Source organism: Ambystoma mexicanum, chromosome 3q, assembly GCF_040938575.1.
Source record: "Ambystoma mexicanum isolate Mex_15411 chromosome 3q, UKY_AmexF1_1, whole genome shotgun sequence".
In the NCBI taxonomy this organism is placed as follows: Eukaryota; Metazoa; Chordata; class Amphibia; order Caudata; family Ambystomatidae; genus Ambystoma; species Ambystoma mexicanum.
The window spans coordinates 1,117,584,373-1,117,612,244 of record NC_090926.1 but is presented as its reverse complement, the minus strand read 5'-3'; the positions used below and the strand labels follow the sequence as shown (position 1 = coordinate 1,117,612,244).

At 48.1% G+C, this 27,872-nt stretch overlaps 1 protein-coding gene across 2 annotated transcripts in view; it reads left to right on the top strand.

Moving 5' to 3' along the window:
• BRD4 (bromodomain containing 4) overlaps positions 1–27,872 on the top strand; it is a 1,521,397-nt gene that overhangs the window by 1,090,263 nt on the left and 403,262 nt on the right. For both annotated transcript variants that reach the window (XM_069603884.1, XM_069603885.1), the window contains one exon: positions 8,942–10,072. In XM_069603884.1, the coding sequence (XP_069459985.1) occupies positions 8,942–10,072 (1,131 nt within the window). The remainder of the gene's footprint in view (positions 1–8,941; positions 10,073–27,872) is intronic.

Below are 27,872 nucleotides of genomic sequence, written 5' to 3'. Positions count from 1 at the left end.
CTGGTGGCAGTGGTTTTGCAACAAACTACCATGATTTTTCTCGACCGTGAACTATTCGTAGCTCAGGTAATGTTAAATCACGGGAGCCATGTTTTTGAAGATGGCGTCTGAGCCCCCTCTTTAAAAACAGGTCCCGGTTTTCTTTTTTTGACATTTCTTTGTGGAAAGGTCTTTCTAGAGTTTGTCTTTGCGCGCCAAACCGGGTTTGGTCCCTTTGTTCATTTGCCTTTTGTGGGCTTCAGGAGTGATGGCCACCTCTGGTGCCCGAGTGTCTGGGGTGAGCAGGAAGTGAGGGAGGCGCCCGAAAACTCCCTGTGCTTAGTCTCCTAGGAGACCCAAATGCACTCTGTGGTGATTGGCTGGCTGGCTGACTGTCCGGCAAGGACAGCCACCCTGCAGGGTGAGTGACAGCTAGGCTGGAATGAATGGGAGAGAACTTAATAAAAGTTGGCTTGGAAGGCAAAGTCGACCACTGGAACAAAACAACCGAAGACGAGCTTGACCGTTGGTTTGCCTGGTGAAGACCTGCTGCAAGTCCAAATCGAAAGTTCATCTCGACAGAGCAGCCCTGGTAAAGAGGACTTCTCCATTTTGAGTTGATGGGACCAATCAACTTGACAGTAAGCCACCTGGACACCTATCTCAGAGCTGGTTGCATTTTCCTCTGAGTGCTGCTGGAAACCATATGACCAGGGAGAGGGACATCAGCTTGTGTGCATTACTTATAGCCACCGGAATTGAAGTTTGGCAGTTGCAAGCTTTTTGATCAGTCCGAGTGCAGTGCAGGAGTCCCCCGACGTCCTCCCTCTTGTTCCCACGTCTGAGGCACAGGAACATCGAGATCTGCAGGAACTGCCAAGAACAGAAGTCATCAGCTGCATCTTTTTCTTCATTGTAAGGTACTGTGAAATCAGACAGAGTACTTAACTCTCACAGTGAAAGTGTTTGAAACATATGCAACTCGCAGGCCTAATCGGCTTGTGACCAACATATGATTCTCCTTTTTACAAACTACTTCTGAGAACTTGTGCAGAGACCTTTACGTTGAACTACCAGAACCGCTTTATCCTATACAAGACATTTGCCCATTGACTTTGGCCTAGCCTATTGAATTGAATTGACTCTTCTGGTGAACTCAGAACATCTACACTGTAAGAATAATTGTAACCTTTCATGTTCTAATAACCTTTGCCTTTTACTCCACTTGAAAAGTATTCTGAAATAGTAGTGAAGTATATTAGTGTGTTTTATGTAATTGCCTGCTTATGAATGATTTATAACTGACAGATAAATAAATAAGTATTTATCATAGAAACCGAGTGTACGTTTATTTGAACACCTGCGATTGTAGACCTCTGTGTAACATCATTACTGCTCACCTTCCCCTCTTTAGATAAGCCTGACTGCTCAGCTCCACTACCAAAACTGTGTAGTACAGACGTATACCAAAGGTTGGTTTGCTTACACCTGTTGTCAATAGTTGTGTGTAGTGGTCCCAAAGGGTACTGCATACAAACTCTGCCTAACACCTGGTTGCTCAGTCACTATACCAACTTGTGTAGTACAGACTTATACCAAAGGTTGGGTTAGCTATTGCCAAGAGGCAGGGCTGGTGCAGTCTCACACAGGGTACTGCATACAATCTTGCCATAGTTATTTCTGAAAGATAAAACAATTAGTTGACTTAGTGACCTTGATGAATATCTTCTTTGAACTATCATCAACAAAAGTAGATTAGAACGTCCCTTCAGAGACTCCATTCGGAGGAGAAACATTGTGGCTCCTGTGACTTTTAGGCACAAGGTGCCATTCTTCTTATGGTTCGGCTAATCAAGTTAAATGTTAAAGGTATTTGTACCACGCACCGTCACCAACGGAATTGGTCCCCAGGCGCTCAGGCGGATCTGTAAACGATAAAGGTGGGATGGGTTAGTAAGGTGAAGAAGGGAATAGGATAGTGAGAGGAGTGGTGTTCTGTTGGCAGCTTCAACTCGGTATACACCGGGTGCTGAGCTTTGGTGCGGGTAGCGGATCGGAGTCAGTCCGCGTGTGCTGCTGTTCCGGATTGTGTTGTTGCAGTGTTGTGAAGTGTGTGCGGCTTGTTGTGCGAGAGATGGTTGTGTGAGTTTTTTGAGTGAGATAAGTATGCAGAGTTTGAGCTTATATTGGTTAGTGGGTTACCTGACCTTTACCATGCTAACATTCACAGTTCTGTCTGAGTGTGGCACTTGCCGGCCCTCACATTCCCATCCAGACGCGGCGCAGGCCAACGCTCAGGACTCCATCCAGGTGTGGTCATGCCAACACTCATACTCCCACCCAGATGCAGCGCAGGCTAGTGTCTGGTGACCCGTCCAGGTGTGGGCATGCTAACATTCACAACTCCATCTGAGCGCCATGCAGGCTGGTGTTCACAACTGTTATCCTTCAATCGATCCTATCCAGATGCGACGCAGGCCAGCGTCTATCTAGATGCGTCTTCTGGTCTGGATATGTTCGTCCGGTACGTGCGAGTCGGAGAGTCAATTGGGCTTTCGTGTGGGTCTAGGTATGTGGTCAGCCTCTGCAGCCGTCCTTTGTGGCTATTTTCCATGATGTCTTATCCTCTGTCGAGTTGGTTCTTTGTTGGTTCTTTGGTTTGAGTGTTTGTCCAATTTGAGAGTGGTCGAGGTTGGAGTTATTTTCATCATTGTTTTAATGTCTGGGCATTCTAGTGCGTCTCCGTTGTGGTTATGCTTTGAAGAGCCATGATTTGAGGAGTTTTCTGAATGCTAGGTGGTTTGTTGTATTCCGTATATTCTTAGGTAGGTCATTCCAGGTTTTAGGTGCCTGGTGAGAGAAAAACGATCCTCTGAGTTTTTTTTCTGTTGTAGGGTTTTGGTTCCAGGCGTATGTCGGTGCTTGATCTTAGTGTTCTTGTCAGTTGGTGTAGGCGTAGTTTGTCGCTTAGGAATTCTGCGCCTTGTTTGTGTATTTCGCTGTGCGTGATGCACATGGCCTTGAACTTTATTCGCTGTTTCAGTGGTAGCCAGTGTAGTATTTTAGCACGGGTGTGATGTGTTCTCTTCTGTGTAGCTTGAGGAGGAGTCTGGCTGCTGCATTTTGTATCCGTTGCAGTTTTTTTTAGAAGTCGTTCGGGCATGCCCAGGTATAGGCTATTGGCATAGTCCACTCTGGACATGATCAGATCGATGATGGTAAGTGTTTTGTTGGCGAATGACAGGAACGGTAGGATCCTTTTTGCTGCTCGCAGGAGGAAGAAACATTTCTTGTTTACCGAGTTTACTTGTGGCTCCAGAGTGAGGTTGTTATCCCTCAGGACTCCTAGGATTTTTACAGCTGATGATGGTTCTGGTGTGGTGTCGAGCTCTCTTGGCCAGGGGATGTAGTTGATGTCTCCTCCCTTTTTTGAAACAATCATCATCTCTGTTTTGCCTGGGTTGATTTTGAGATGGTTGAGGTTCATCCAGTTGACTATGTCACAAAGGCAGTTCTCTAGTGTGGTGTTTTCTTCTCGGGTGTCTTGTATGTTGAAGATTATTTGAGTATCGCCGGCGTAGGTGTAGCATGTGAGGCCGTGTTTTCCGATGAGTTTGATTAATAGGTACATGTAGATGTTGAATAGAAGCAGGGAGAACGATGATCCTTGTGGTACTCCGCACGTGGAGACTCTGGGTTTGGATTTACAAGGTTTCATCCATATTGTTTCTGTTCTGTTTGTTAGGAAGGATTTGATCCATAGTAGGGCAGTGTCTGTTATCCCAAGTCCTTCTAATCTCTTTATGAAGATGGCGTGGTTGACAGTGTCGAAGGCTGCAGACAGATCAAGGAGAATCAGGGCGGTGCTGTTGTCTGAGTCTGCATTTGTTTTCTGGTTGTCCCATATTGAGAGGAGAGCCGATTCTGTTCCTCTCCTAGGTCTGAAGCCAACTTGTGCCTGGTCTAGTAGGCCATGCTCGTCTATGAATTCTTGGGTTATTTGGTAGACATACGTTTCTAGCAGTTTGGCTATGTATGGTATGTTGGAGATGGGTCTGTAGTTAGATAAGTCCTCTACGTTTCCTGTTGTGTCTTTGAGTAGTGGCTTGATGTAAGCCAATTTGAAGGTTCCTGTGGTATTCATTGGGGGTTCCTTGTTTGAGAATTGTTTTGTATATGTCCTGGGGGGGGCCAAGGGTCTTCAGGACATCCCGATTTGTTGCTTTGGTTTACCAGTTTGACGAAAGCCTCAACTGATATTTCTGGGAAGTTTCGTAGCTTGTTTGCATGTTGTTGGTGTTGGTGGTGTTTGAGCTGTGAACGCTTGGTCTGTTTTGTATGGTGTTTTGGATGGAGGTTATTTTGTTTTTAAAGTGGTCTCCGAGGTCCTCGCAAAGTTTTGTCGATGGTATTGGCGTGTTGTTGCAGGCCGGTGGCTTTTTTATTTCGTTTATGATTTTAAATAGTTCTTTTTGAGCGTTTGGTGCTCTGAAGATTTGGTTGTCGTAATGTTTCCTCTTCGCTTTTTGCATTTCCTTTTTATATGCGCGGATCTGTTCAAGGTATTTCAATTTGTCTGCGGTGGTGGTGTTCCTCCTTTCAGATTCTAGTTTTCGGTTTTTCCTTTTCATGGCGTTGAGTAGTGGGGTTAACCATTTTGCTGTAGTGTTCTTGCGTGATGGGGTGAAGGGCTTTTCTTTGGCGGTGTCGTCAAGGGTAGTTGCGATCCAGGTATGAAGTAGGGAAACTTTTTTGTCTAGGTCTGCTTCTTCCGTGGTTGATGCTTGTGGTTTGCTGAGTTCTAGGAGCTCGGTTAGATTAGAGTTTTTTATGGTTCTCCAATTTCTTTTCATCCTGATGGGTTGCTTTTCTTGCTTTTTTTGTCAGAGCGGCCGTTGTGATTATGAACGGAATAATGAGGTGGTCGCTCCAAAGTATTTGAATTGGGGGTGCCGTGGTGATGAGATCCTTGTTGGCAAAGATTGCGTCAAGTGTGTGCCCTGCTGAGTGGGTTGCTCCTTTGACTAGTTGTTGTAGGTTCATGGCTGCTAGTTGGGCGGTTAAGGATTTTTGTGTGGTTGTGGTTTCTTCGTCGAACCAGATGTTGAAATCTACAAGGATGATGAGATGATTGTACTTGATGGCTAGGGTAGTGATTGCTTCCGTGAAAGCATCTACGAAAGTCGCATCGTAGGTTGGTGGTCTGTATACCAGTATGAATTTCAGGTTGGTTTTGGGGTTTACTGAAAGTCGTAGTATTAAGGATTCGCATTTGTCGATGTTTAGTGGATCTTCCATTTTGATGGCCAGTTGTTCCTTGCGGATGATCGCCAAGCCCCCACCCCCCATCTCTCCCCCCACCCCCGTCTTTTGGATTTTCTGTTTGTTTGGATGCATTTGAAGTCTTCAGGCAGGCTGTTGTTGAGGGTGATCTTGTAGTTGTCGTCTAGCCATGTTTCGGTTACAAATAGGATGTCTATGCCTCCTTCTGACAGGAGGTCGTATATTTCCTTTGAGTGTTTGGACATTGACCTTGCGTTTATTAGATTACAGTGGATTCTCTGGGTGAGATTTTGTTTTGAGGTTATTTGTTGTTCGAGTTTATAATTGTCTGTTTGTGGAGTTTCCGCATTGATGTCGGTAGGATGAAGAACGGAGACAGCTGCTTCTTCATTGAAGCGGTCTAGTAAATTGATAACAGGGCTGATTTGTCTTGGTGTTTCTGCTGTGATGCTACTCGGATGAAGATCAGCGGTGGTTTCTGCATTGGGTCCGGTTGTTGGGTGGGGTGTTGGCGTTGTTGGTACTTCGCCGTATTGTGCGGGATGTAGTGGAAATCAATGTTGCCCCTCTGTTCTTGTAATGTAAGGGGTAATGGGGTCGGAGCCCTCCCACTCTCTTGAGTGCCCCCGTCTATTTTCCACGTGTATCAGGAACTTCTTTGCATGTTTCGGGGTTTCCGTGTTGGGGTGTCGGTGTACCGTGGTTGTTGCGAGGTAAGGTGTGAGGTTTAAGGATTTTTCTCTTGTTGATTTTATTCCTGTTGTGGCTGTTTTAGGCGTGTTTTCTTCCAATGGGGCGGTTTCTTGTCGGTGTTGTGTGTTCGCGTCTCTTCTTGCATGATCTTGTTCTCTTTCTCTCCGTCCTTTTCTGGTACAGGCCATTTTCCAGTTTAGGTGCAGGCGTGGTATGGTAGTTGGTCCTTTATGCTGTGCTGTGCGGTCGCAGTGACCTCGATTTTCCTTCTCTGGATACGCTGGGGTGTTCTCTAGCTCAGTGTTGTTTTCTGTCGTTGGGTAGGGTATGTTTCCTAAGGGTGCACTGTCGGTGGGGGGGGGGGGGGGTAACGGTCTGCTGGTATGGGATTTGGTTGGGTTAGGTAGTGGTGGGTTTCTGGGATTGGTAGAAGAGTATTGAACTAGGCGCAGTTAGATTATTTGAGAGATCTGCATATTTGGTGAGAGTCCTATCCGTGCAATCTAAACATCACACAGTGCCGTTCGGAGACAAAGCCCCTGCTAAATTTGAGAGACCTGCACAGTGGGAGAGATGTCCACCAGCTCAATCTAAACGCCACACAGTGCAGTTTGGAGACGGAGCCCCTGCTAGATTTGAGAGCCCTGTATAGTGGCAGAGAGGCCTATCAGTTCAACCTAAACATCATACAATGCAGTTTGGGGACAGAGCCCCTGCTAAATTTGAGAGACCTGTATAGTGGGAGAGAGTCCTATCGGTGCAATCTAAACATCATGAAATGCAATCATTTTTTACTTTTACTTTTGGGTTTGGTAAGTGGCTCTAGTCTTGACCCAGGCTACTCCTATCTTACTGGTCCTTGTGGATGATGGTTGACGGCTGGCCACTGCTTCCCCTGCAGACACCATCTGACACTTCTTGGATCCGCCTGTGTTGGAGCCGCCTTGGGGCCCTTAGCCACAGGGCTGCCCTGGGGGACCAGTGATGAAGAGGGAGCGAGTGGGGGAGGGAAAGGGGAGCAAGGGGCCTGCTTTCAGGCTTGGGGTGCCACTGGATGGGCAAAAAGAAACGCAATCAAGGCGCTTCCTGGGCACACGCACTCAGCGGGCTCCAGGGATGGCAAATGGAGCCGGTGGGTGCTGCGAGTCACTAGGCTCGCCAGGCACCACGGATGGACCAATGGGAGTGGGCAGGGGCGGGGCGGTAGGACGAGGATTCAGGGAGAGGGTGCGGGAGGGAAAGGAGAGCAAGGGGCCTGCTTTCAGGCTCGGGGTGCCACAGAATGGGCAAAAAGAAACGCAATCAAGGCGCACGCACTCACCGGGCTCCAGGGATGGCAAATGGAGCCGGTGGGTGCTGCGAGTCACTAGGCTCGCCAGGCACCACGGATGGACCAATGGGAGTGGGCAGGGGAGGGGCGGGAGGACCAGGATTCAGGGAGAGGGTGCGGGAGGGAAAGGGGAGCAAGGGGCCTGCTTTCAGGCTCGGGGTGCCACAGAATGGGCAAAAAGAAATGCAATCAAGGCGCTTCCTGGGCGCACGCACTCACCGGGCTCCAGGGATGGTTAGCAAATTCACTTATGAACTGGTTCCTTGATTTGTGGCATTATTCTATTTCTTTGTGTTGAATAAGTCCTTTGAATGCATGTATGTTAATTATTTAGTATTGTGCAATATGACCTGATAGTTTTTTTTTTCCGTGTTTGTAGAAGGCCTTCCATAAATATTGTATTTTTATACATACCAATTATTGTGTATAGTATTCTGTGAACTCATTGAGCTCGCATGACCACACTTAATCCCTCCTGATAGCCTTGACTGCTCGCCACATTTACCTTGATTAGGTTTTAGCTAAACTTGAGTTCCCCGGGTTTATTACATCTAGGTTGGGCTCCTATGATCTTTTCACCTGGCCAGATTCTATAAATAGTTCTCAACAGGAATTACCTTTCTGACCTGAGCACATCATGCTAGAGTTATATTGGAACAGATCACAATGAATTTCGACCCTCTGCTGTGCACTTAGTTTTCCTCTGTTTTTGGTACCTCTGTTATTTCGCGGGCTGCCCGACTGTTTCAGGTTTCCTTTCCAAGACTGCTTCTCTGGAACAGACAGTGTTTCAGATACACCTTCCCCACCTCACAGGCAATAATTGCCAGCCCATCAACTCTCTACATGCTGCCTGCCCCCAACCCTGAAAAGAAACTAACAGTGTCGGATACTCACATAATGGTGTGTTTAAAATGTCAGCCCAGCAGACTTCGCCAACATTTGGCTCAGTTCTAGCCTGGCAAGTCTTATCCTCCTAGGGTGTACTACCAGTCTCATCATGGCAGTGCAAAGGGGCCCTTTCTGAAGAGCCTCTATTAGTCTCCCTCCCTCACTCTTCGACTCCTCGTAGTCTGCACTTCTATTCTTCTGTGTCCCTTACTTTTGATCTCCTCTTAGCCTAGGTATTTTTCTCCCTGACCCCATGAGACCAGGTGGTACCCCTGAGGAGCTCTTCAACCCCTATTCCGCATCCCCAAATATAGCTCTGCCACTACCACAAATGGATTTCTGAACAAACAGCATGAAGCCTTAAATTACAGAAATGACTTAATCTGTGCATTCATCCCTGATCTTTTCCTTTGAAGGGTCTGCTGCATGCAGGTTCCTGATCCTGTCCCTTTCTAGCGTATACGTCTAAACATCCTGATATTCTTTTTGGAAAGCTGACTTTTTTGGCGGAATTCAGTAATAACTACTGTGTGTAATTTGTGCTGTACTCTTCACTTTGGTGTGGAAGTCTACTTTTAGATGTTTAAGTGAATACTTTTATATCGCTCCATAAAAGGCAGAAATATATTGGGTGCACCGGGTTGAAACGAATTGTATTTTGTGAAAGAGGTTTTGCTACTGTTTTATTTGGTATCCCTTCTGTGGAACAAATCTGATTACTACCCATTATAATCACTGGTATTCCTTTTTTCTTTTCCCTTGCAGCGTTGCACAATGCCTTACCCCAACAACCTTCCAGACCCAGTAATAGGGCTGCTGCTCTACCCCCAAAACCAACACGGCCCCTTGCAGTCTCTCCACCCTTATCCCACCAGCCTATGATCCCTCAGCCACCATTGCCTCAGCCTCCACAGCTTCTGCTCGAGGAGGAAGAGGAGCCTTCTCCCCACAACAGTCTTCCACTCAGCACAAGTCAGATGCAGCTTTACCTGCAACAACTGCAGAAAGTCTCGCCTCAGGCTCCACTTCTCCCCTCTGTGAAGGTTCAGTCTCAACCACCACAGCTGCCCACTCATCCTGTTGTCCAGCACCAACAGCACATGACTCATCCACATCGCCCTGTTCACATTCCCATGCAGTTCCCTTCTCACATCCAACCACCTCAACCTATCCCTCAGCAGCAACCACATCAATCCCAGCCTCAGCATCCTCCGCAGCTGCCTCAGCAGCCGCCTCAGCATCCTCTGCAGCCGCCTCAGCATCCTCTGCAGCCGCCTCAGCATCCTCTGCAGCCGCCTCAGCATCCTCTGCAGCCGCCTCAGCATCCTCTGCAGCCGCCTCAGCATCCTCTGCAGCCGCCTCAGCATCCTCTGCAGCCGCCTCAGCATCCTCTGCAGCCTCCTCCGCAGCCTCAGCAGCCTCCTCCGCATCCTCAGCAGCCTCCTCCGCATCCTCAGCAGCCTCCTCCGCATCCTCAGCAGCCTCCTCCGCATCCTCAGCAGCCTCCTCCGCATCCTCAGCAGCCTCCTCCGCATCCTCAGCAGCCTCCTCCGCATCCTCAGCAGCCTCCTCCGCATCCTCAGCAGCCTCCTCCGCATCCTCAGCAGCCTCCTCAGCATCCTCCTCAGCATCCTCCTCAGCATCCTCCTCAGCATCCTCCTCAGCCTCCTCAGCATCCGCTGCAGCCGCCTCAGCATCCTCTGCAGCCGCCTCAGCATCTTCTGCAGCCGCCTCAGCATCCTCCACATCAGCAGCATCCACCACAGCATCAGCAGCATCCACCACAGCATCACCAACCCCAGCAGCATCAGCATCAACCCCATCAACCAAAAATGCATCAAGTCATCCAGCATCACCCTTCTCCGAGACAAAATAAAGCTGACCCATACACTACTGGTAAGTTGAATCCCCTGTGCCACTGATTTATGTACCCAACTGTCTCCTAAGTCATCAGTGATCTTTCAGGTCCTTACCTCTTAGCTTGTGCTTTATTTCCGGGGCCACTGAATAAAAGAATCCCCAGTTGGCATTTAGCAGTGTATCGATGCTCAAAGCATCAATTCTGACTTTCAGACTCTGTCAAGGTGTTGCCTCACTTTCCCCACACCCTAATTTTATATTAAGGATTGTTTTGAACCTCTTAGTAGCTCTGAGCACTGTACTTACTTTAACACCACAGTTAGGACTAAACATTATTTTGCACTGTCACTGTACCTCTTGTTTATTTCGTAATGTCCAACTTCACTTCGCATTTTTAGTTGTTTAGTTATTTCACATGAAATTTAAAAGTATGTGTTTGTTTATAAAACGTATATCATTTTTTCTGGGGTTTGTGAGTCTGATTATATTTACGTATTATGCAAAGGTCAAAATCCAGTAGTTGGTGCACATCTTATTTTGTTTTCCAATTCGAAACAGGGTGTCGTCTGCGGCGTCCTGTAACACTATCCCTATACTATTGTGTACTCTTACCCAGATCCCCTTCACGTGTCAACATCCTCTGGTTGTTTTTCTTTTTTTGTTTTCCACCACCAGACGAAGTAAAAATATCTTCAATGCCATTGCCTTTAAGCGAAAGGCAGAAAGGAGGAGAGTTTAAATTCACAAAGCAGGCGTATTAGAATGTCTTCTTTTCCCTGGACCTCTATAATAATTGGCACACGCCCTCTCTTTGGGCCCAATGGAGAATAATCTGTTTAAATGCTGCCCCTCCTGTAATAACAAATTCCCTTTGCAGAAACGCACTGGGTGTGCAGTAGCAGTCTCCCAAGAGATCAACGGGAGAATAAGTGTTGGGCTTGTAAAACATTTGAGCCCAAAACACTCAGAGCGCCGAACTAGGCACTCAGACTTTATGCAATACTTTTGCAAAAACAGGTCTCGTCACCCACAGAAGTGAAAGACTTCAAACCCGAGGAAGGAAGCGTCTGCTTCGCGGGTGAAGCCGAGGAGCCCAATCACTGAGGAAAGGTGTTTCCTTGCAGTCGTTCTCCAGCTCAGAAGTGCAGACTTTGAGTCTCGCTGTGGAGACCAAACCTGGGGATATTAAGGCTGAACATATAAAACTAAAATAAAAACCTGAGGTACAACCGAAGGAAATCTGTCACTGTTATAGTGGATTTCAAACATTAGGCCATGGATGCAGGATTAAAGGAGGCCACCCTATTTATGATGAACTGGGAAGAGACAGAGGTTAACTGAAATCCATTCAAGTCAGTGTGGATGAGCAGTCAAGGCTTAGTCTCAGGAAAAGTGAGAGTGGTCTATTGCTACAATGAGTCACACAGAATACCACCAATAATTCAAGGTTTTCAGTAAGTATATAAAAATACAATTATAAACAAGTCTTTTATGGACACACTAAATAAGGAAAATTACAGGTAAGTAATGTTATCAAAAACTATAGATAATATACGTTCTCCAGCATACGGTCTGGCATGGATTCACATGCTCATGAATATTCCCCGTCGTCAGGCTGGGAATCCTCAGTAAAGAAAAAAATCAGTTTCATTTTTGTTTCTGAACTGTCTTTCTACTAGTAACCAATCACTTGTTTCTGGGTTACACTGCCCCCAGCCAATGACTGCCCTCTACCTAAGCCCCTCCTCTGGCAGCCATCTTCAGATTTTTACCGCACGTTCAAGTGTTGGGAGTCCTCGTGTTTAGCTCCCGAGCTTTTCCTGCGTTTTGCGTTTTTCCTAAGAGTTTACTCTTATTTTTTCGGTTTGTTCGAGCCTCAAGCTCCACCGATTCTTCTTCCTATTAACGGAATTTTGTACGCCCCTCAAGGGCGAATTTTCATAGAGTTTTTACTTCTTGGAGGATTCAGGAAGATCTTTGAGGCCTAGCCCGCGTGGTCATGGCCCAGGACAAAGGAGACACGACGCCTGTTGGATCCAAGCTGTTTAGGATCTGCCCTGGATGTGGATTACAGAATGTCTTCAAGGAAGATGAGCACTCAGTGCCTCTACTGCCTTCATAATGACAAATCGCAAGTGGAGAAGGACTGTGCGTTCTGTAAAAACATGTCCATCCGAACAATGAAGGACCGTGCTATTCGGCTCACTAACTGGCTGGAGGGGAAGAGCCCAGCAGCAGGTGAGAAGAAGTCAGAGTGGTCTTCTAAGAACTTTGAGGGCGCTCCAGCGATGGGGGCCCAACAAAAGCTAAGCACTGCGAGTCCGCGGGCACCGGGAGCGCCATTGGTTCGGGCTCCTCGGCTGCCAGGCAGGGCGCAATGTCATGGACGCCATCATCCACGAGCCAACGCTCTGGCTCACTGAAATGGGTAGTCTGGGAACCCGGGTAAGCTTCGGGAGACAGCCAGGGGGGGGGGGGTGGGCGCGAGGTGGTGCCCCTCCTCCTAAGGTTAAGGCCTCAGGCGCTCCCATGGTCGTGAAGGCCCAGGTTCACCCGGTGAAGGCCTCAATTGAAGGAGTCGTGGCGGCCCTAGCGAAGCCTGCATAGGCTACCCCAGTTGAGACAACCTCCGGGCCTAGAGTTTCCCTGCCATCCAGGAGGGAAACCTCTTAACAGGCTATCGAGAAGACCCCCGTGAAACCCCGGGATGAGGAGGAGGGGGGGCAAGGTAGCCCTAACGGACACAGATACCACCTCCGAAGATGAGCTGGTTGGTGTCAAAAAGATCCTGGACAGGAAGTTCGAGGAGGCCAGGGCCTACGGGAGGGATTCCGACGAGGCGGACATAGAGAGCAACGGTGGGGCCGACGAGGAACCACGGACCGTGGAGGAAGCAGATTACCCCGTGCCCCAGCCTTCGCTCCTGTTGCAACCGATGCCACAAGACAGTTGAGAAGCAATCTTGATGGCTTTGCGGGCCCTGTGTACGGAGGTGAGGACAAGGTTGCCCTTACCACCAGCGGAAGATCCAGCGGCTCCTGGACTGTCGGGGACCTCCCTTCCAGCCTTCACCCCATCCACTCTTCCGAGGGACGAGACGGGGAAGACTGGGACGGACGCCGACGACGGTGGTGACGACGGGACGGATCTCCCATCAACCCCAACCGGGCCTTGCCGCCCGACAAAATTGGCTCATTTCGCGCCATGATCGCCAGGGCATCAGTGCTTTTCCAGCTAAGCCCCGAAGAGCAGAAGAAGGAAGGGTTCCTCTACCAACGACAGGAGGCCAAGAGGAAGACCGTCCTCTCAGTCCCCTTACTGGACGACATCTGGGACGAAGGACTGCCCCTTCTGAAGACCCCGTCCACGGCCCCTGGGAAGAGGGACCGGTATGAGAAGAAGTACCAGGTCCCGGACTCCTCTCCTATGTGCCTCAGGGCACAGCCGTCCCCAGATTCGGTAGTCTCTGCGGCGGCCAAGAAGAAATCGGCAGGTGCAACGGCATCAACTTCCACTTCCCCGCCAGACGCAGAGGGGAAGAAGTTGGATGCCATGGGACGACGAGTCATCTCTTCGGCAGCGACGAACATCAAGGCAGCCAACGCCCTCGTGATTGTGGCGCGCTACGACCCACTCTTTCTATTACCATGGGCTCTATACCCAATGTTTACATATGGGAGCCAGTGCGGTTACAGACATGTGCGTTTTAGCCCCCAGAATCCGATTCTTCCAGGTCCCTGCAGGTCTTCCAGAATTTTCTGGGGACACAATCTGCTGTCCTTGGTTCGGGTGATGGATGTGCAAGCGTTGCTGATACAAAAGTTGTGTTTCGTGTCTAATGCTTGCTGCAGTTCTCACCAAATGGATCCAGGCAACTTCTTGAAGATTCCTAAATGAAGAGAAGATGCAGACTTCGGCAGTGCAGACTCTTAAGGGCACCTCATGGGATTTCAGAGAGATTGTTCGAGCAAAGGTTACCATGGTCAGCCTGCGTCAGGTGATCTTCCAGCGGTGAACAGAGGCAGCCGCAGCACATCTTCCCTTGTCGTGAGATGGCTTAAAATGCGCGGACAGTTAGCTTATGGCATAAAATGATGATCTTGCAAATCACAAGGCTCTGCTCAGAGTGGCAACTGCTGCAGCAAGTTAGCCCAAAGTGAGCTGGCCAGTCCAGCTCGTGTTCCAGGGTAACTTCCGAAAGCCTCCATGGAGCAGGGGTTAAGACTGGTTGTTCCCACCCGTCAAAGCGCCAACTGCGTTCAGAGATCAGGCAGAGGAGCGGGGCATCACTGGGCCAATAACTGGAGTTGATGCTGGTCAGCTGCAGATATCCTCCTCTGATCGTCAGCAGGCTGCTCTTCTTTGTCAAAGTCTTGGTTCCAATGATCTGTCGAATAGCTGCAGGATCCAAGATTCAAGCTGGGAACAAGTCTACCAGTGGTAATGATCTGCAACATTCAAGCAGTCCAGGGTTTTCCAATCCTGGACATCCACTGGTAATTTCATCCATCCAGCAAAAGACTTTCGGGTGCCATAGGATGTTGACTGGGACCAGACAGTTGAAAGCAGCATCTTTCACCGGAAAGGTGTTACCATATATGTAATTTCCTGACCTAGTGTTAAATTCCAACTACATCTTGAGCAGTACAAAAGTCCACTCTTAGTATAAGGCTGTATCACCTAAAGACACTTGCTTGCGTAGATGGAGCAGCCAGGCTTATTTTAGGAAGGAGGTGCTGCAAATAGGTGCAGTGAAATTCTAGCATACATATGGTCCAAAGAAACACTGATAAACAATTATTTGTACAATATATAGGGTATTTCAAATAGAAGTAGGCCGGGATAAATCGGGCAAAGGTAAATACTGTTCTGATGCTTGTGAATCTGCTTAGAATCGCATGCTGTGCATATAGTCCGACATCTAGTGCAAATAGCAGAGTATAGCATCTTTCTTTCAAAGCTCGAAAGGGGACATGGGCGTGACTGTAACACTATCCCTAACGTGGCGTGTGGTTTACCCAAAAACCCTCACGCATCAAGGTCCCTCAGATTGTTTTTTCTGCCAACCTAGTTGGTCGCCTATATGGAGCCCGCAAGAGTTTTATATTGCTAACTTTGTCCCCACGTCCCACGGTCGTCTAGTCTCCCGACTAATCTTCTCAGCAACTGCCTTGTGGATTTCCTGACACCGACGACATCTACAACTGCTCGCGACTGTTCAACTGTTCGACTGTCGACCGCGTGGCCTTGGCCCTCCGGCTAGGCCCTTACAGTAACGAGAGCGGGGCCCTGGGTTTATTCATCTCCAAGAATGTATTTCCTTTACCCCTATCTTTCTCTTCTTGCTCTGGCTGCTGCTACCCTCTGCTATGGAGAGGACACCCTTTAAATGTTGGCCGTCGTTTAACAGCAAGTTTCCTTGGAAGGACACATCGCCGTTGCAATCAGTGTCTTCCTCGAGACCACGACGAGCGCTCATGCAAGTGCTGTAAGTTCTTCCGACCAAAAATGTTGAGACAAGCGAACTAATCAGTGGGCGGCCTACGCTATGCAGGCCGAAAGCCTTTCCCACGTTGGCGCCGTTGTTTCGGATGACAAGGAATCTGTCGGCAGCCATGGCTCCGATTTGGAAGCAATCAACCTCTCGGAGCCTGCAGGCTCCCAAATGCCTGGTCCGACAGGCAGGCCACCGGCTCTGTTATGGGTCGATCACACCCCGGCGACAAGGGCACCCATTCACCATGGCTACAAAGCACACAACCCCTAAGGCCACTTCAAAGGACTCGTCAAAGAATCGCACAACGGGGCTGCCGAAAAGTTTGACTACACCTACCAAACCTCACGGTTTGGCGCCCTCCATGAAACTGCTTTAGTGACATGCAACTGGGCATCCCTCTGGAACGGGCATTCACCCTAAAAATATACCATCAACGACACACCGTCCAATTGCGCACAATTGCTAGCCCTCCCCTCAAACGCATCCGCGACTAGCGACTGGGCCACCCACAAATAAGGGCACTACCACCAAAACGCCAGGCGATGCACCTTGTAAGAGAGCGCCCGTCAGCGTAGATGTCTCAGCACCGCCTAAACCGCGCGAAACGAACCCTCGACTGAGAGTTTAGTCGTCGAGAGCTTGGCTTGAATAGTCTCCACTGACGCTCAGAGACGGACGGCGAAAGAGTCGCCGAAACCCACTCACAAGGCCAGGGAGATGCTGAAGCAGACAGAAGGCAGGCAGGAACCTCCCACTCCGTCGAAAGAAAGACCTAGCCCATGAGAAGGTTTCTCAGAGGGTGAAGGGAGTATATCCTCCACGCTATGGGAGAGATCTCGACGGCTACAGGCGGAAGAGCTTCCCTTTACGCCTCCAGACTGTTCTGGGTTACCTCAGTGGACTTTAGAAAGATTTCAATCATGTCTGGACAAACTAGATGGGTTTATGTCCACCCCTGAACAGGTAACTCCCAAGAGATCAAGAGAGTTACTTCAGGAACATCCCAGGGCCAAATACCCAAGACTATTTGACCCACTTCAAGAGGAGGCTAATACATATGACCTCACTGAAGAAGACACTCACTTTCAGGAGGATGAAGAATTCCTAAATATTGAGGATCAACAAAACCCTGAAGAAGGTTTTGAGGAATACCTAGACATGGGTGGTGGGGGCTTCGAAGAAGACCCAGACGGAGGTGGCTCACAGCCTTGGCAGTCTCAAGGAGCGTCAACAGACCCTGATGTTCTGGATCTGTCATCTCCTCAAACCACACCAGTCAGAAACCAGTCACCTATAGACGACCAACCCACTTTCAATGCGCTACTACGTAAAGCAGCAGCACATTTTGAAATTAACACAGGAGAAATTACTCCAGAAATAGACGTTGTGGAGAAAATCATTAAGGAGAAACCACCTACTAGTCAGGCCATTCCCCTTCTCGCCTCAGTCAAGAGACGATTTATTCCATCTTTATCAACACCTGCGTTGGTTAGAGGGGGTCAACCCGAGAATTGAGAAACTTTTTAGTCCTTCACCCTCGGACCCATTATACTTTAAGGGTCACTCAATACCTGATTCCTTGGTAGTAACCACCACAATGAAAAGGGCAGGGGTTCCGCTATCTACTAGCAAAGTACCCCCAGACAAGGAGGGAAAGAAGCTTTACGCCCTGGGAAAGAGGATTACAGCCTTGTCAGCTTTCTCCACCAGAATAGCCAATAACAATACCTTACTGGCAAGCTATGCTGATGCCCAATTGGGAAAGTTACGCCAAGACCTCAAAGAAGTCCCTGAGCCCTTACGAGCTTGTTTGTTAGCCACTGTAACAGAAGGTACTCTGGTTAACCAGAGCATCATTAAGAACATGCTAGATGCTGCGGAGACGGCTGGACTGTCTTTAGTTCAGGTGGTACTGCTCAAGCGTCATGTCTGGCTCCGGAACTCAGGTTTTCAGCCAGTGACCCAGGCGTCACTCATCAACAAACCAATTGAGGACTCAAACCTGTTTGGTAAGGCGGTGGATGACGCACTGGAGACAGCGAAGAAGAATTTTGATACTCTAAAGACTCTAGACTAGATCTCAAGGCCTCTGAATAAGTGAGGTTACGGCAACAGACGCTTTTTTCATGGCCAACGACAAAGCCAGCAACCGCAACAGTACTCAGCAGGCAACTGGTCCTCCACTCAAGGAACCAGCGGACAATATGCTCAAAGAGGACAACGTCGTGGCAAGGGAAGAGGTCGGGTCCCCACTCCTAGAGGCTCCCCGGCTACCAACACCAAATGACCCGAAGGTTCGGCTCCGCTCCATGCATCGCCGGTCGGGGGGCGGTTAACATCTTTTCTACCAGCATGGGAGTGAATAACAGACCGCTGGGTATTGGCAACATAGCCCCGCGGTTACTGCATAGAATTTAGTCGGTCCCCTATGTTCAGACCCCCAAGGGGAAGACGCCCATCATCAGAGCACCTCGCCATCCTTCTTCAAGAAGTCGAACTGCTACTAGAAAAAGGAGCAATAGAGGTCATGCCTCTATCACAGGTAACGGAGGGTATTTATTCAGTGTACTTCCTTGTACCCAAAAAGGATTTAACCATGCGCCCAGCGAACAAATTTGTCAAACCTCAAAAATTTCGTATGGTGACTTTGCAGGAAGTCATTCCCCTGCTATCTCAGGGGGATTACATGTCAACAATGGACATGAAAGATGCATACTTTCATATTTCAATGTTGCCAGCGCACAGAAAATACCTCAGGTTCATGATAGAGGGCAAACACTACCAGTTCAAAGTGCTACTCTTCGGCATAGCGTCAGTGCCGAGGGTATTCACGAATGTACTGGCAGTGGCAGCGGCCCACCTGCGCAGGTTGTCCATCCCAGTCTACCCTTAACTCGACAATTGGCTCGTAACAGGGGATTCCTACGAGACATGCTTCTCAAATACCCAAAGACTGTAGACCTTTTGTTCCAACTGGGCTTCTCCATCAACGAGAAGTCGTCCAGCCTAGACCCCAGCCAGGTCAAGCAATTCCTAGGGGCTCTAATTCGAACAAAGAACAGCCTTGTCTTCCCCTCCAGCGAGAGGGTCCAAAATATGCTGTTTCAGATCCCTCAATATGAAGCCGGTCGAGAGGTGACGCTACGCAAAGCAATGCGATTGCTAGGAATGATGGCGTCATGTATATATTTGGTACCTCACGCGTGATTGCGCATGCGTCCAATGCAAGAGTGGCTCAACAGCCAGTGGTGTCAGGCCAGCGGACAATGGGGCGAACTAGTGGTGGTCTTGCAGGCCTTGGTTCTCTCGCTCCGGTGGTGGTCGAAGGAAAACCTTGTAATAGGGAAACCATTCGCCACCCCCGTAGTGGAAGCCACTCTAACCAAAGACTCATCCCTTACAGGATGGAGGGCTCATCTATCCCATCAGACTGCACACACTACTGGCGGTCTTCAATGCACTGAAGGCTTTTCAGGCACACCTTCAAGGGAAGACAGTGCTGGTCCTCACAGACAGCACCACAGCCATGTACTACCTGAACAAGCAAGGGGGCACTCACGCTCCAGGACTGTCCAAGCTGCCCCAGAACATCTGGAAGTGGGCTCTCAGACACATGTTCCTGTTATCACAACATGTGCCAGGGGAACTCAATCTGCTGGCGTTTTCGCACAATGGGGCTTCCCAGAAATAGATCTGTTTGCAACTCTGGAGAACACCCAATGCCAAGATTACACCTCCAGGTACCCCCAGAACCGCTCCAAGGGGAATGGTCTCTGGATAACATGGTCAGGGAAATTTGTTTACGCTTACCACCCCACCCCTCCACCCCCTCTTTTGTACCAAACCTTTTAAAATGAAGAAAAGGTGCAGAAGATGACTTGTTCCTGTGCAGCACTGCAGATCTCACTGTTCCTGGGCCTCAGCCGTGGGGACAAGAGGGAGGACGTTGAGACTCCTGCACTGCAACAGTCAAAACTTGCAACCAGCAAACTTCACTTTCAGTGGCTGTTCAGTGTTTCACCTCCTTGCATCTACTGCAAATAGCAACACTGCGGTTCCTGGCTGTCGAGATGGACTTTCCTTGCTTCTTTGGTCCCGCACTCTGTTGAGGGGGCTCAGGCTCGGTCAGCCCTACTTCCTGGGAGTCCGAAGGATCTTCCTGAAGCTCTAGGCCGGCTTAAAAGCAACGCACACAATCTGGTGTTCCTCTCCCTGGCTCTACGGTTTCCAGCTGCAACTCTGTGGAAATTCAACCAGCTCCGAGATGGATGTCTAGGTGGCTTACTTTGGAGTTCATTGGTCCCACCAACTCAAGGAGAGAAGTCGTCCTTGCAGGGGCTTCTCTGTGGATGCGAACTTGGCGTTTCGGCAATGCAGCAGGGCTGCACTCTGCAAACCAACGGTCCAGGAGTTGCAGCAGGCATCCTCTTCAAGTTCTTCTTCGGTTCCTTCGTCCAGTGGTAGAGGAAAACCTTCACCACCCCTGCAGTAGAAGCGCCTGTGGTGAAAGTGGCATCTCTGACAGGGTACGTTGGCTCGTCTCCTTGAACAACCGGCGCATAGCGTGTGATCCCCAGCGGTAGCATCCAATCACATTAACCTGTTGATACTGCTAGCAGTGTTCAAGGCCCTGAAGGCCTTACAGATATACCTCCAGGGGAAGACCGTTCTAGTCCTTACGGACAGTAGTACAGACTTGTATTACTTAAACAAGGGGGCACTCCCTCTCTAGGGCTTTCCAAACTGTCCCAGACCATATGGAAGTGGGCTCTCAAACACAAAATGTTCGTTCTTTCACAACATATTCCATGGGAACTCAATCTTCTGGCGGATGTACTCAGCAGAAACTCCCCCCTACCCATAGAGCACGAATGGCGGTTAGAGCAAGACAGATTACACCTCTCTCAGAACCACTCCAAGGGGGAAGGTCTAAGGATAACATGGTCCGGGAAATTTGTCTGTTTCCCCCGATTCCCTTGCTCAACATTCCCCTGCTCAACAGAATAGTGCACAGGATGCACCAAGAGCCAGTCGGGATGATTCGGGTGGCCCCTATGTGGGCCCGCCAGCCTTGGTTCTCCCATATCATGGCAATGTGAGTCTCTCCTCACAGGAAGCTACCGTGCCTGTACAACATGCTGTCTCAAGACCAGGGAAAACACTACATACATGACCAAAACTCTCAACTTTGCAGCCTGGCTCCTAAGGTCATGGAGTTTGGCACCTCCAACTCCCTCAAGAATGCATGGACATACTCAGAGAGGCACTGAAACCTAACACCAGGCATTGCTACTCCAGCAAATGGAAGTGCTTTGTCATCTGGTGTAATTACAATGGCACCAATACTATTGAAAGCTCACCTAAAGATATTGTCCTTTACCTAACTCGCCTGTTAGATTCAGGACTGGTTTTCAATTCTCTTAGTCGACTTAGCCGTGCTTTCGGCGTACACCACGTCCCAGAGCAAGGTCTTATGGTGGACATTTCCTTTAATTAAAACCTTTATGGAAGGGGCAGAGAGACTTCATCCCCCTATATCCAACATAGCTCAGGTGGACCTGAATGTTGTTCTTGCTCGACTAATGGGGCCTCCCTTTTGAACCAATTCACAAGGCTAGCCTTAAATCACTCACAAGAGCACCTTCCTAGTGGTGATCACCTCTATAAAGAGCGTTGGTGAACTGCAGGCCCTATCAGTTCAGGACCCATTTGTTACGATTCACAAAGATAAGATGGTTTTGGGCATACTCTCGCTTTGCACCTAAATTTATCTCGAAGTTCCATGTAAACCAATCGATAGAACTACCCACCTTTTTCCAGAACCCCACTTACGTGGCAGAAAGAAGCCCCCACACACTGGGTGTAAGGAGAGCGGTTATCTACTATTTGGAAAATACAAAACCACTAAGAAAGACTAACCATTCTTCGTTCAGTGGCAGCTGGTAGAGAAGGGGGCCCTGTCTCTAAATCGGCTATCTCCAAGTGGATTGTAAACTGCATCACACTGTGTTTCTCTCTTGCCAAGAGAGATCTACCCTTCACGCCTAGAGCACACTCTACTATGGGCACAGGGGCTACCATAGTATTTGTTGCCAATGTTCCTCTTGATTCCATTTGCAAAGCTGCAACCTGTATTTCTGTACACACCTTTACACAACACTACTGCCTAGATAGACTCTAGGTCTGATTCTCAGGTGGGATAAGCAGTTGTAAGACAACTATTTGCTACTGTTCCTTAACACATCCCACCACCATCTCTGGAATCACATGCTTGCTAGTCTATGCAAAGCATGTGATTTTAAGCAGATTCACAAGCATCAGAAGACATACGTTACTCACCGTAATAGCGTTTGTGATGATTGTATCTGCTTAGATTCACATGCTCCCACCCTTCCTCCCCCTGTGGAGAAGATGGAACATAGACCTCTTACACCTCTCTTTTGTACTCGCTCACGCTGACTTAAAGGCTCTCTCACGGCAGAAAAAACACAACCAGAGGGACCTCGGCGTGTGAGGGATTTTATTTTGGGTACACTGCACGTCACGTTAGGGATAGTGTTAGTCATGCCCATGTCAATGTCCCCTTTCGATCATCGAAAGAAAAACGCAATACTCTGCCATTTCTACTAGATGTCTGACTATGTGCACAGCATGTGAATCTAAGCGGATACAATCATTAGAAAAGCTATTACGCTGAGTAATGCGTGTCTTGCATATCCTATAAACGCAGTTATAAAAACCAACACAATACTTATGGTATACAAACCAAAATATAACCTTATTAAGAATAGCAATGGTCAGTGCAAGGTGAATCAAACCTAAACTAACAAATTCAGAATGGCATTACACTATTCTTGGCGAGTAAAACCAAAGTAGTTTGACTTTTAGATTACAGTAAGTAATTCAAGGGCAGCAGACCCAATTGGTCAGACTACAGTGTTGTTCAGTTGCAGAATAATTTAGCCCAACACTTAGAAGTAGATAGCTCCCAACATATGTAATTTCCCTCTGTTAGTAATGGATACAGTTACAACACCACAGTTACTTTTAAGAACACAGTTCAGAGATTGTAAAATAATGACTTTTCTGAGTAAGAACCCAAGCTAAACTATTTTAGAAGTGCACTAAAGCAATTCAAGGTAAGCACAACCCACTGTTACAGTTTCAGAAGAGCAGCAGCTATTCAGGGTCAGTGTAACCTATTGGGATTTAAACTATGACACTAATTCTAATATAGAAATAGAGAGTTTACCCAAATGATACTTTTCAGAAGTGTGGGACACAGTTCTAAGTTAGAACTGTGGCAGACCTTTAAGAAAGGCAATCAGCAGTTCAAGGAAAGTAAAAGCCCATATACTTTTCAGAGGGCTTGTATGTAACTCTAGGACAAGTAAGATCTCAGACTATTTGAGATATTCACTACGCAGATCAGGTGAAGCAAAACCCAATGGTACACGCTAATTATGGCAATATGCTATTCAAGGTAAGTAAATCCTATTGGTAAGCGTTTACACACATTAGGTTTTAGAATACGTGTCGGAGACGGCCTCTTTCGTATCTTTGTGCTAGTTGCTGGTTGAGGTACGGCTTGACACGCCTACAGCACCCGTCAGTTCCCGACAGCTTCCGCCAGCTTCAGGCAACCGCGTATCATAGCGTGCAGCATGCCGCTCTCTGGAAAGCGAGTGTCCTTTCCCCGACTCCCTGTCTCCGGCTCCAGGAACGGCCTGGCGAGGCGTGGCAGTGAACGAGGTGCCGTCGCCGCCCGACTGCGGAGAGAGAGGGGGATCGGAGAGCAGGAGCTGAGCCGCAAGCAGAGAGCTGAGCGGTGAGCGGGACTGCAGCTTAGTGTTAGCATTATCAAGGCAACAGTCTGCAGTGCCCTGGTGGTGACCTGGGGGCACGATTTGTATTGCTGTGCAGTCGGCTTGTACTGGGAGCTGGTGAGCTTTATTTTTGGTGGGTGCTTTGGGGGCTGAGGGCTTCGCTCTAACACCCATAACCTCAACCCATATGTAATATAGCTATAAGCCCTCCTTGTCCATAGTTTGGATCTAGCATATGAATTTACATAAGGCAAGCTCTGAGTAGGCTGAAGGGTGTGACCTGGCTGTGTCGCTTGTAGATCCTGTAGCACAGCACATTGCTACTGGGAGTAGAAAGAACCTATGTGTGTGTGCTGTGGCTATTTTGCCAGCATATATTGTGCACCCTCCTAGCTACGGTTATTTGCACCCCCTTCCTAAATAAAGAGCTGAAACCGTGAGTAGCTGTGGTGAGGAGACTGCAGGGACTTTTTTCCTTTGGTCCTGAACCCCGATACAACCAGGAGACTGCAGGGATTTGTTCCCTTTGACCCTGAACCCCGATACAACCAGGAGACTGTGGGGATCTATTCCCATTGATCCTGAAATTCGACATAAGCAAGTCGCAGGGGGCAAGAGACCAAGAAAGCCTGAATGCCTCCCCTGAAGAGATCTACACAGCTCAAGTACAATCTGAGGAGAATCAAGGGAATGGAGAAAGCCAATAGCCCTCCCAGTAAGGATGCAGTACGGGCTAAACCCAGGAAGAAAGCTAAGAACGCTATACCTGCGGACCAGGGTATGATCAGAGTTTTTCCCCACAAAACCCGCTCCCCGAAATAAACTCCACAACTATCGAGGAAGCTACTGCACCAGTTCCATACACCACTGGCTCATTAAGTGCCTCAAACTATGATGACATAGACAATAATTCACTATTGGAACTATGTCTGAATAGTCAAAGAAACAGGACTCCTGTACCCGGAGTACTGCCCATTAACATTGACTGCACCAAAGAAACAAGCTGGCAAATATCCCCTATGACACTCCTATCCCAGTGGAATCAATGGGCAGACTATCGGTCTCACCGAATTTGGCTATGGCTTCTATGGAAGATAGCCCTTATGTCGAAAGCGAATGTCTGGCCAACGTCTACCCCGGGGCTGCAGAGATCGCTGAGATTCAGTCATCAGTAGCATCCCTGCAATTAGCTCTTAATTCTACTGAAAATGTCTGGCCGAATACTGGATAATTCCAATGCTTTATCTTTAGACATGATCAAGAGGGAGAAAGCTGGTGGAATAGCTGAAGCTGATCCTTCAGCAGAATCCAACTTATCTGAAGCCATACAGTATGTCGAAGAAATCGAGGAACAGCAAAGCGAAGAACCACAAAACCAGGAGGCGGAGGTAGACAAGGAAAATGACAAACCATTCTTCTCGCTTAAGCAACGTAGAATGGTTAGGAGGGCCGCAGAGAATAAAAGAGCCAAAGCTATGGTCCCATCTAGGCTCGAGAAGGAACTTACTGGGCATCCCTCCAAGAAAGCCAAAAAAGAGCAGCAAGAGCAAAGAAAAGGAAGATCAGCGGAGAGGGCTGCCTGACCAGCTGGTTAATACCTGAACAAGAAAAGATGACTGACCTTGATGCGGAGGACGGAATTCCTGAGGAGGACAATCTGAGTGAAGAAGATGTGGTGATCACTAAGGAGAGGCCTGTACAAATACCTGAGCTACAAGTCTCAATGACCAATACAACTGCATCGACCGAAACCAAAGTTGCTACGGAAGGAAATCGTATATGTCTGATAAAGAACTTCTATCTAAGTGAAGAACTAAAATGGCTCTCGCGTTCACAACTGTTAACCAGATTGAACTATGTACCACAACCGAGGGTCCTTAAGTCAGACGACTTCCAATTTGTGGAGCCTTTCAAGGGCCCGAATCCCCAGGTTTCAGCGCTTCATTGCAAGTTTCTATCAACTGCACAATTGCTAAGGAGCTACAAGGTCGAATTGAAAGCAGTCGACGTAGAGGTCGACGTAGATCAGAATGCAATAGACCCAAGCTGCTTGCCCAGCGAGGTAGACTTATCTGTCGATGTTAGTGTTTGCCCAAATCTCCCTCAAGGGAAGAAGGTGGACGTCTCTTAAATCCAACAAGTACTAAAATGGCTGGCTGATTCACTTCCCGGAGTGCTTCTAAAACAATGAGATATCACAATTCTGTCATGCAACTGTAGGGGTTTTGCACATTTGCTGTCAACAGAGGGTTCAACTAAGATCCTGGATAAACATAGCTGTTTCTGTCTCCAAGAAACCTGGGCGATGGACCCATTGATTTTGGACGGCTTTGTCACTTACCAAATGGCAGCTAAAAAAGGCGAATAGGTTAGACCATATGGTGGCCTTATAACGGGGGTAGCTAACACTCTTGGCTCGAAACAAGTGGAAACTCAATTAGCTAGTAACATGATGGCGGTAGAAGTCCACTATGACAATCGGGAAGGAAAGAAACAACCTACTAGTAAGCCTATATAATCCCCCCGGTGCATCATTAAGAGAACTGCAGGAGGCTCTCCATGACCTACTGGCTACTTGGCTATTAAAACTTGGGAACACCGGGGTAATAGTGATTGGCGATTTTAATTGTCACATGACTGGGATTAGAGGGAAGTCTTAAAACCCTAAGTTAAGAGCCAATAGTTGCATGCAGCATACGAAAAAGGACCCCAAAGGTCTTGGGTGGGAACACCTGTTCGAGTCCTGGGACAAAGAAATGGTTAATGGTAAAACCACTAGTGACTATCCAGGACGCCATACTTGGTCTAATGTAATCTCCTGCAGTACACTAGAGTACATCTTTGTTTGTCGAAGGTTGTATGGGATGGTGGAAGAGATGAGTGATTCCCAATGAGTGGAGTGACAACGCCGTAATCACATGTAAATGCAACATTAGGGCAAAAGACACTCCTGTCACCAACATGGGTAACATAAAGCTAAAGAAAGCAGGTACACGGATCAGTTGGGCTGATAAAAATGTGGCCCATGCCCTGGCTGCACTGGCCAGTGACAACGTACACCTCTTACCGAATTTTAGGGAGATGACGATCAATTCTATTGAGGATTGGATCCACTCCTTTGTGGGGAAGCATGCAGATCGCCGCATAGGGGGCTATGCCTAGCTGGGTGGGAAAAAGGCCTCATTATGATAAAATGATCAGAGACGTGAAGAGAGAATACAGAGCTGAACTCCGGCATGCCAAGAGACAAGCCTACGCCCCAGATCAATATCATATTAAGGTAAGGCGCATCAAAAATAGATATAGAGCCATTATCAAGGCCAAAAGGAAATCCGACAAAATCCAGTCCTGGCAAAGGCTAGTAAACGCAATCTGTACAGGCAAAACCCGCAACATCTGGTCCCTACTGGGTGAAGCACGGGGCACTGTGAAAGGCCCATTAGTTAACCCTATTGAGGCTGAAACATGGATAGCATAACTCGAAAATCAAAACGCCAAGGCAGACACAGAGGAACCCTGTCCACTGGGAAGTATGCCATCAATTCCCCCCCATCAATGCATCATATGAATTGGTGATGAATAAAATCATAGAACTAAAATCCTCACGTGCTCCAGGCCCTAATGGACTGGCAAACATTGTGATGAAATCTCCCCATGAATTCTGGGCATCATTACTAGTTATTCTATTTAAAAAGATCCTAAAAGAGGGGAGAATACCTCGATCTTGGCAAACGGCGGTTCTTATACCAATCTTTACCAATCGACTTCTCTCAATGCTGGACTCTATGGGGAAGATATTTGCCTCACTCCTATTAAAAGAATTACAGCTTTGGATAGAGCAATCTGATATATTATGCAAATTCCAGAGTGGGTTTAGGCAGGGATATTCCACGGCGCATGTCATGGTTATGGACCTCCTAAGGTCACAAGCAAGATCAGATCAGGGGGGAATCCTCCTTTATATGCCCTATACATAGACTTCTCGGCGGCATTTGATTCTATTCCCAGAGAATGTCTGGCAGAAATTAAAATCAATGGGTTGCCCGGAAAGGCCTGACATACTATCTTAGATTGCTCCATCAGAATACCTCAGTAAAAGTAAAATTGGATCAGGAAGGCCATACAATTAGAAGCGTCTACCAAAACAGGGGTGTCAAACAAGGCTGCGTTACGGTTCCTTTAATCTACCATCTCTATGTTCATGACATCCCCGTGGCCATTAGGGCTGCGACAAATTGTCCCCCGAAAATAGGAGATTCTATCTGCCCTGTATTAGCCTATGCGGAGGACCTAGTAATCCTTGACCACACTATCAGTGGGCTACGTAGGTCGGCCACTGCTCTTTGTGTATATGCAGAGAGAAATGGCCTTAAGATTAACCTGGAAAAAAGGAAGGTTATGAGATTCACCAAAATGAACACTACCCGTGTGCAGCTTAGAGTAGGCCTAGGTAACATTGCCTATACTCCACAATATCGCTATTTAGGCATTGAATTTGAGACCGTCAGTGACT